The sequence below is a fragment of the Octopus bimaculoides genome, chromosome 8 (assembly GCF_001194135.2).
Source record: "Octopus bimaculoides isolate UCB-OBI-ISO-001 chromosome 8, ASM119413v2, whole genome shotgun sequence".
Taxonomy (NCBI): domain Eukaryota; kingdom Metazoa; phylum Mollusca; class Cephalopoda; order Octopoda; family Octopodidae; genus Octopus; species Octopus bimaculoides.
In genome coordinates, this window is record NC_068988.1 from 1,125,601 (window position 1) to 1,136,169 (window position 10,569).

At 37.1% G+C, this 10,569-nt stretch overlaps 1 protein-coding gene across 1 annotated transcript in view; it reads right to left on the reverse strand.

Moving 5' to 3' along the window:
• Positions 1-642: 642 nt before the first annotated feature.
• LOC106872539 (uncharacterized) overlaps positions 643-10,569 on the reverse strand; it is a 122,894-nt gene continuing 112,967 nt past the window's right edge. The window contains exons 15-17 of the mRNA XM_052969890.1: positions 5,402-5,645; positions 3,674-3,956; positions 643-2,210 (exon numbers count right to left, since the gene is read on the reverse strand). Of these exons, the coding sequence (XP_052825850.1) occupies positions 2,058-2,210; positions 3,674-3,956; positions 5,402-5,645 (680 nt within the window). The 3' untranslated portion in view covers positions 643-2,057. The remainder of the gene's footprint in view (positions 2,211-3,673; positions 3,957-5,401; positions 5,646-10,569) is intronic.

Here is a 10,569-nt window from a genome sequence, read left to right on the forward strand (position 1 = left end):
GGTGATTAAACCAGTGAAATTTCAGATAAGATATCCTCACATTGACTACATATATATATATATATATATATATTGTATGTATATATATATATATATACATACATATATATATATATATATATATATATATATATATACACCCACACCCACATGTTTCTAACTTAACAATTGTGAAGAATTATCACATGCAACTGCACAATTCTAAATGCACCAACTCTTTTGCAGTTATTTATACACCACCATATAACATCAAAGAATTATATTGCCAACGCGTTCTTGAAAAAGTTAAAAAAATAAAAGCCTTCTTTCGGAAGACTTTGTCGCTGATTTGTAAACATTTGTGTATGTGCCATATGTTGTGGTGGTCATTGAAGGAGCCAAAACAGTGACCGTACAATCCGGTAAGAGGGAAAGGCCAGCGCTTCCATTGTACATTCAACCCAAATATCCCTGCCTCCAACTAACTTCTCTTCTTAGCTACCAGGTGTGTAAGAGCTTGGAAAGATGTAACCTGACAACAGTGACCCAGTCATGAAAGAATGCCCATTCTTCAATGTAAGGCTCAAAGAATTTATGACACAACTCATGTCTGCTAAATTGAATTACCAAACCCAGTCAAACAGCCCCCCAAAAAAGAGAAACTTCCTGTTTGAATGTTTTTTTTATTTTTGTATTAAATAAAGTTAAAAGCAAAGGAAATAAAATAATAATAATAATAAATTTCAAATTTTGGCACAAGGCCAGCAATTTTGTGGAGTGGGGGGAGGGACAAGTTGATTAGATCAACTCCAGTATGTGACTGGTACTCTATTTTATCGACCCCCAAAACGAGGAAAGGCAAAGTTGACCTTGGCAGCGTTTGAGCTCAGCACAGGAAGAAATGCCACTAAGCATTTCATCTGACATGCTAACGATTCCGCCAGCTCGTTAATTACATTGACACAAGTACTTGACTGGTACTTTATTTTATCGACCTCTCCAAAAGGATGAAGGGTAAAGTTGACCTCAACAGGAATTGAACTCAGAATGTAAAGAGCCGGAACAAATATCGCCAGCCGTTTGGTCCAATGCTCTATTGATCCTGCCAATCCACCACCGTACATATAATAATAATAATAATAATAATAATAATAATAATAATAATAATAATATTAATGCAGAATTCTTGTATTGCTGTGTGTGTCTTAGTGCCTGTGGTTCGGTGAGTGTACGCCAGGTCTGTTGTGTCTTTGTGCAGGCATTTGTGAATAATTTTCTTTTATTCTTTTTTTGTAATCTTTTTTTTTAAATACAAAAATATTAGGAAATGGAAACAAGTTCAGCCCTTGAGACGCTATCGGAGTGGTTCCAGTCAAATATCAACAGACACAACCGTCTCTACACATGCCCTTGTACATGCACACACAAACAACAACAACAACAACAACAACAATAATAATAATAATAATAATAATAATAATAACTATAATTTTGATGGTAATGATGATGGTGATGAATAACAATAATAAAAGTGTTTCCTTGGTCATTGTCTTTGAGTGACAAACGTTAAGGTACATTCACAAAGCAGTCATTTGGTGGCCCTCCAACATGAGGCAGAAACACCAGTCATTCCTCACGTGCACACGCACGCACGCACACACACACACGGTCATGATGAATACAAAAAAAAAAACCAATGAATGAGTCAGTTGACACAACTTTAACCAACAAGAGAGAGAGCTGGTTGGTGGCAAACAGAGGTGAAATCAATGATGAAATCTATTCTTCTTAATTGAGAGAAATGTGACTGGTTTAGTTGATGTTTGGGATAAAGAGAAGAAAAGCAGACATGCAAGAACTGTTACAATGTTGCTGTTCTTGGACAGGAGTGATTCTTTCGTGTGTTGAAACTCTCCGATTAATTGGTTGGTCGCTGCTGTTGCTGTCTTTGGATAACTGAGAGCATAGGTTAAGTGTTATCGTCTTAAAACAGCACCTATGTTGAATAGCTCGGTTGAGGCAAAGATCTCAGAAATATTATGGATGGATGAGAGAATGATAGTTTCTGTGGCAGGTCGTCAGTCCAAGATGTGGAAAATCAATTCAAGGCTAATAGGTCCATCTTGGCTGTGTGAAGTGGCATTATGAATCACAGGAATAAGTTCACTATCAAGGTCGTTCATGTAGAAGTCGGGTAGTTTGGTACCATTTGATCCAATTTCATAACCAACCTGAAAGTTCAAACATAAATTCCTATTAATATCAACATTATGTGCAGCATTAAATATAGAGGATACGCAAAGGCAGGAAAGAAGTGAGGAGAACAAGCACCATTGGATGTGTACTGTTTAGGGGCATAAACGAGCTGAGAGAAAATGGGGACAAGAAGAATCAGGGACACTAAGCAAGAGAGATGATTGTAACTGGTATGGACATGTGATGCAATTTACAGAAGTGATGAAGGCTGCTCTCACAATGCTGAACTTCATAAAGGTGAGGAGGGTCATAAAAATGTGGGGAGGGACAGTGCTTGAGAACAGCTAAGTATGGTAAAAAAGAAACATGTAATGATTCTGCTTGTCACTCCATTATTTAACCCATCTGGAGCTGAAGGGGGGGGGGGATGGGAGGGGTAGCAGGGAGAGGAGGAGGTGGTGAGTGAAATGTGTAATTTTCTTCCTTTTTTAACTAAGTTTTATTGTTTTCTCTGTTATTTATCCCGTCTGTGATGCTTTCACGTGATTAGTTGAAGGGAAAGGCAAAGAGCAAAAGAAAAAGGGGAGAGGAAAAGAGGGTAAGGCAAAGAGGGAGAGAGAAAGAGGGAGAGTGCTGTGTATTCAGTCTATAAAAGTGTATATATATAAAGTGCATTAAATAACCATCGTATTCCTATTTCCTTCACTTTCCAATGATTAGCAGATGAGAGACTCTCTCTTTCCATAGAGACACAGCACAGGAGGATACGCTTTCAGGTTTTTTTAATAAAGTTTACAGAAATAACCCAACAGGTTTTCCTTTCATTCCGTGGAATATTCACAGGTCCTGCCAGTGTCATATGATGATGATCCCATATCATCATTTAACCCTTTAGTTAGCATTCAAACTGGCCCAAATATTCTGTCTGTCTTTTTGTTCAAACTGGCCAGATCCAGCCTTTCACACCTACCCTACATTGTCATTCTTAAAATAAACACAAGCATCGTATCAACATTTCTAAACTGCAGAATAATGCAGGATTAATTCAAACCATTGTGAATAAATAAACATCACATTTGACAGAGTAATCTGAATGCAAAAGGGTTAATGTCTACATTCTTTGCTTGGATGGGTCTCACAGAATTCCTTCAGACAGATTTTCTACAGCCTGATACCTCTTCTCCTGCAGCCATTCCACACCAATTTCCAAGTGAGATAATATTTTCCCTATGGCCAGACAAGTTTTTCAGGGAAGACTAGAAACAAACAACTCTATTTCTATGACAGTCACTCTCATTTACAATCATGCAAATGTCAGGGACACACACACACAAACAACAACCTCTGCCTACCAAATCCACTCATATGGCTTTGCTTAGCTTGGGCTGTAAAAGGAGATGTGCCCAAGGAGACGCACAGTGGGACTGAACCTAAAACTTTTTGGTTGGGAAGCAACATATAAATGAATGTGTGTGTGCATAGATATAGTCATACAAACCCGTTCTGACTCGATGTTGACTCGGAGACCAAGTTTAGAGATGGAAGACTCTTTCAATCGGTCTAAATGTGGCGTGAGGGCAATACAGCAGGCTTGGGCAAGTGTTTCAGCCAAGCGGCTGAGGTCAACTGGCTCCAGACGTGACGAAGTTGACTCCTCGTTCTGTATCAAGAAGACCTCCGTCCATCGGATGGCTCTGCATTCTCCAATGTAATCAGGGCTGTTATGAATGTGTATACTCTCCACACCGTCCAAAGACATGTTGTCAATGACACTACATAACCTAAAAGACAGAAATCAAAGAAACCAAATTCATTTAACAAAAACACAATAAATCAGGTTTCGATCAAATAAAAGGGAAGACGACAAAACTGAAATCTAGAAATTTGTCTTTGAATCTAAATGTTTGAACTCCATCTCTGTGTCACCGTCTCCCACCTTCCCATCGTTATCGAAAGAATGAATGACCCAACTCCACTGCAGAATGGCTTCATAAGGACTTCCATCAGATGGTTCACAAGGCCATACCTGAGCACATGCTACTTCCGTTGATTCAGATTGCTTACCAAGAATTTCTACCTTACCATCCAGGGATAAATTTGTTTCAATTTCTTTTCTGCCCCATTGTTAGGGAATAAAAAAACAAAGTGTTGCTAACTAATTCCAAATTCCCACTTGATGACATCACAGGTCATGTGATCTTACGTTTAGACTCTCCCACCCCCACCCCCAACTTTCTCTCGTTTAACGCCCATTTAATAGGGATCACAACAGTGTGAATAATCCATGAGAAGCCACGTGGAAGGGAAGAGCTCTAAATTCAAAGACATTAAACTTAAGTCACTTTTAAAATAGAATTTCCAGCTAAATTATCATTTATCAATTAGGGAAAAAGAATCCAAAACAGAAAATTTTTGAAATGGTTTAAACCCCTTGCTTGCCCAAAGCCTTTTTGTCCTGAGCATCCATTGCTTGTTTACAGACATTTAGTTTTGGGAGGTTAATTTGGTTGAGTTGGTGGCTAATAAGTGTTGATACTATATTAATTGGTGGTTGATATATTTTTCTGAGACCTTAGATTACCAGGCAAGTGTCCGACACATCACATATGATGCACTATATATGTGTGTATATTCACATTGGCTTGGCACACTCGGTCAGTTATGACAATGGGTGTTCTAGCCAATCAAGGGAACAGCCTGCTCCTGAAATTAACATGCATGTGGCTGAGTACTCCACAGACACACGTACCCTCAGGGAGAGTCAGCATGACACAGAATATGACAAGGCTGGCCCCCTTTGAATTACAGGTACAACTCATTTTTGCCAGCTGAGCAGACTGAAGCAATGTGAAATAAATCAAGTATCTTGCTCAAGGACACAACAAATCACTGGGAATTGAACCCACAGCCTTACTATTGTGAGCCAAATACCCTAGTCACAACATAACACGCCTTCTCATATATTCACATTGCCCTTTGAAACAATGTCCTTATTTCATATGTTTTGAGTAATATAAAGCTCCCCTTTCATAAGGCCCAAGTTACTCTGGTGGTTGAAAAAGAATGGGGAATGTGTATCAGATATGATGCAGGGATGCGAGGGAACTGTGTGCTGCACATATTCACATGGGCTACAGGGGACAGGCAAAGGGTTAAGAAAGCAACAAAAGGTTGTGGTGAGGCAGGGGGTGGGTGGTGGTGGTGACGCTGATGCCTGTTTACTCACCCTATATTGACATTTTTGTCATCCTCTACCCAATGTACAAGAACAATTTCGTCAGGAATGCTGTTAGCCAAACTGCCACAACCAATGGTGTATGCCGTCATATCCTTCATAGATTGTTTCAGAGCAGCCATAGAATCTGGACTAATTTGAACCATTAAACCATCTTCTACTATTGATGACTTGGCTGTTAAACCAGAACTCGTCTTCAAAGCTCCATTGAAAACAACAAAGCTAGCACCTGTCACTGTAAAAACAAAATTAGAACAAAATATGAAAAACACAAACAATTACGTAGTCTGAAAACTGAATCAAATGACTGAGGTTCCAACCAGCTCCATACATATACCCTGTGTGTGTGTGTGTGTGTGTGTGTGTGTGTGTGTGTGTGTATATACACACACACACACACATATAAAACCATGTAGTAGGGATCTTTAGCATCTAGGTAATTAACTGAGTAGCACTACGAATATCAACAATATTCCTTATCAATCAACCAATTAATAAAACAATTAATGAAATAACTAATTCATGATATTAAGTAGTCTGTAAATTTAATGTTTGTCCTAACTAGATGCTGCATATTCACCACAAAGTAAAATAAAAATGAATAAGGATGAAGGAAACTTTTCAATCATAAGTTCATTTCATTCTGGTTCATTTATTTTACTTACATCATCTTACGTATGTTTCATTAACATAAGATGATTATTGGTTACATAATGTAAATTACATAAGCAAGACACTGTCAAATCATCTGAGATGTGTAACTATTATTTGTAAATATTATTGGATTGAAAAGATGATAGTATTCACCATTGTAGAGATGGCTCGTGAGTTCCCAAAGTACTAGTGACAGGACGTTATATAAATATCTGATAGCAAACTAACATAGCACAGAATAGGTTGAGGCAGAAAAAAAGGAAGAACGTTGTCAAAATGTCTGTGAAGAACATGTCAGGGTATTTTTTGTTTCTTTTTATCTGTTGATTTCTTTTGATATTTGTTAAGCTTTGACTGTCACAGATATACACATGAATATTTTAGTATTTTTCAATTATTTCTTGAATGAATTCTTAACATATAAATCTACCAAAGAGTATTCTAATGATAGCTCATGCACTTTTGGTTGATGACAAAAAAAAAAGGGGGGATTAAGCAGTTGTTTTAGTATTTTTTTTAAAGCCACAACCAGATTCTGGTAAACGATTTTAAGAGCTGCATCACAGAAGAAGAATTAGAAAGATAAAATTATATATCAGCAATACACAGGAAAACTATCGAAAGAATTTCAAATCTTTTTTTCCCAAAAAATTCTTTACAATTGTACTGAACATTAAATGTACCAGTGATTAGAATTGGTAACTCCTAAAGATTCCACCAGACATAATATGATTCTAAGTAATAAATGGTTACATGGTTTATTCCACAAGAATCTAAGACATAAGTTAAAAATACACTCAAACAGATGCCACTCTTAAGCAATCCACCTAGTAGGCTTAGTGTTTACAAAATGATTCAACTGAATTCCAATAACTTGAATCAATAAAAAGATTGTGGATCTGAAAGAAACACCACCAGGTATTTTTAAAAAGAGATCTGAATCTGAATGTTAAAAACAATAATTTAACTGGAAATAAAACTAATTACTATTGTTTTGTGTCCATTTAATTAGAGCTTGTACTTGCATCAGCATTAATTGTTGGAGCAGCAATTAATCAGAGATGAAAAGACCGATATTAACGATCTAATTATGAAGATGGAATATACTACCAATATTAAGCACTTAATGGTGAAGACTGAATATACTAATGATGCTAACGAGCTAATGATGAAGATGGAAAAGTACCGATTTTTTTTTAGATGGAAAATGAAATGTCTTTGACAAAGTGGCAGTACAATGTCTGCAGCAAAATAATTCATGGAGTTGTAGGTCAACCATGTGGTCTCAGGTTTTGTGCCATTACATGGCACCTTGGACAAGTATCTTCTTCTGTAACCCTGGACCAGCCAAAACCCAGAGTGGATTTGGTATATAAGTATGTTTTATATGTCTTTACATCACGTGATGATTTAAATGAGCATCCCTATCAGACGAGTGAGGTTGTTCATTTCCTATCTTTCATAGAAAACATGTGAGGCCATGGAGGAGCAGGTGAGGGTTGGTGACAGGAAGGGTACCCAGCAGTAGAAAATCTACCTCAATACATTTCATCTGATCCATGCAGCATGGAAAAGTCAGCTTTAAAATGATGATAGATAATTAACAAAGGTGGTAGATTGTAATTAACATCAACACGTACACCTATTCCCCCAGTAAATTAGTCCTCACAGTAACAAAAATCCAATTTTCCGTTTCCAAAATCAATTTTTAAGTTATTCATTCCCAATGGTTTATAAATAGAATTCTTATTTGGGGTTCCTAGCCTTGCAAACCACATGGTGACCTCACTAGTGCTGGTGCCAAGATAGAAATAAAAGAAGAAAAAAAGCTCCCAATACTTGCTGTGAAGTGGTGTTAGAGAGGAGATCCAGCTGTAGAAACCATGACAAAGCATGATGCAGTCCTTGGCATTGTTGGATTTGGTCAAACTGACCAATCGATGCCATCGTGGAAGATGGACATTAAATGATGATGATGATGATGATGATGATGACACAAGACGTGTTAGATATAAAAAAATAATCAAAACACAAACAAAATGGAACCTCCTTGAGTAAGAGAGAGAAAATGAACTTTTGTGATTAAAGGACACCCCCCCACACCATCTCATTAGAGTGCTTGATGTAACATAAACAGCAGACAAACACAGAAAACTATTTTGAACTAGAATCAGGTGTAAATAGAAATTATTCTATTAAAGTGCAAATCTAATAAAGTCAAACTATACTTTCTCTAGCTGAATGAGTTCCAGGAGTCACCTTGGTCCCCATAGCAACCACACAGAAGTATTACTGTATTGTGTAGCAAAGCATGTCTAGGTAGAGGGGACAAAGCCAACCAACCAACCAAGGGAGGGGTTAAACTTAAATATGATTTATCTGAAGTAAACTCTACAATGCACCTTTTAACCTTAAAAAAAAATAATAATAACAAATAAGCAAAATAAAACTGTCTGACAGTGGGGGCAGGTTGTGGTTATGTCAGGAGAAGATGACTGAAGTAGAGTTCACAGACTTACATTTTAGCTGTGATAAAGCACCAATACCTAGCAGATGTGCATGTGCACTAATGTCTCCAGTTTCCACATCACTCTCAACAGAACATGTACCTAAAAATGAATATCAAAACACTATGGTATTTAGTAACTTATGTCATTGGGTTTCTAATACAAACTAATACAGAAATATTTTTGTCTGAATGTTTCAAATATTTGAAATATTTTGTCAAATGTGCTTAAGTGAGAGAGAGAGAGAGAGAGAGAGAGGCAAACTTTTTAAACTGCAAAATCTAGATAACGGATCACTCGACAAAAAAAAAATGAAAAAAGAGCAACGAGAGTAAACTGCAGCTTTTGTACCTGAAGAAACGATCAAAATATCAATTATTAATTAATATTTTTCAAATCAAAAATCATTAGTACAACATCTGCAATTAAAATGTAATTAAAATAATCAAGCCCTCAGCAATAGATCACCATTATCATCATTATGATTACCTTTTAGTCTGTGAGGCAACAGATCTAATCACAAATGTTACTGTACAGGCTAATCATGCATAATTAATTGTAGGAAAGGTTATTACGGATAATTGCCTGTTTTGGATGAGAACTGTTTCGACATTTGTAACATTGCAATCACAAAAGCTTGGAAAATTTTCTCTAAATATTCTCAAGAAATCTGATGACAATTGCAGTGTCTCCAGAAGAGATAGAGATGTTCAGAACAAGAACCGATCCACTTCTTGGCACTACAAACCACTGACATACCACCATGCAACAATTGTTTCTCATCACATATGAAGTTAGCTTCCTGCTACAAATTAGATGTTTTACTCAACTACTTGACACCAAGAAGGTTCATTCATTTTACATCCAACTTTCCATGCTAGCATGGGTTAGACAAATATACTATTGAGGCATTGTCTGACAGATGGATGCCCTTCCTGTCACTAACACTTAACTGTTTTTCAAGAGATTGCTTATTTCACACATCTACAAAGGTACAAAGCAAGCAGACAATTTCTTGACAGATGTGACAACATGTAGAAGGCAAACAGAAGCAAACACATAAGTATACATGTATGTGTGTGTGTGTGTGTGTGTGTGTATAAGGAAGGAAGGAAGACAGACAGACACACTTCTATCTGTCAAAGCCACTTACAAGGCCTGGTCAGCTTCAAACTCAAGGGACCACACAGTGGGACTGAACTAAACTATTTCCTTAACTGCAACCAATCATTATCCAAGCTACTGAGAATGTGCCTATGCAGTCACTCATATGGCTAGAAACAACAGCCAAATCTTCCACAGATTACACCCTAGTAAAGACACCTCACATAATGTGGTCCCAGATACACCAAGAAGACAAAATAATCACAGTATGAAAGCTTTTAATGACAGGTCTGCTGGACCAGGGCTGGCCTTGGGCTAAACAACAATTAATTACTCTCCTTACTAATTGACTGTCAATCATCATCTCTTTCAGTCTAATGTGGCTCAACGACACCAGAAATTCTAAGCTTTCTCTAAAGACTGACATGAAATCAAAAACGGTGAGAATAAATGTAAATGAAATAGAGACAAAGGATTGGAGCCAAGTTCTTGGAATAGATTTGGAGCCGAAACAGATGACAAACAAAAGCTTATGTCTAGGAAAGAAGTGGACCCAAATTCTAAAAACAAGTTGTTATCATCATCATCATCATCATCATCATCATCATTTAACATCCATTTTCCATGCTGGTATGGGTTGGACAGTTTGAGAGGACTGCACCAGGCTCCATTTGTTTGTTTTGACATGGTTTCTACAGCTGGATGCCCTTCCTAATGCCAACCACTTTACAGAATGGTACTTGGTTCCTTTTTGTGTGGCATCATCACCAGTAGAAACTACTGAAAGTTGTCAGAGTAGAACTAGTAACCTGAGTGGTAAGAATAAATGGAAAACTGTTGAATGGAGACATATACACACACACACACACACATATATATATATATATATATATA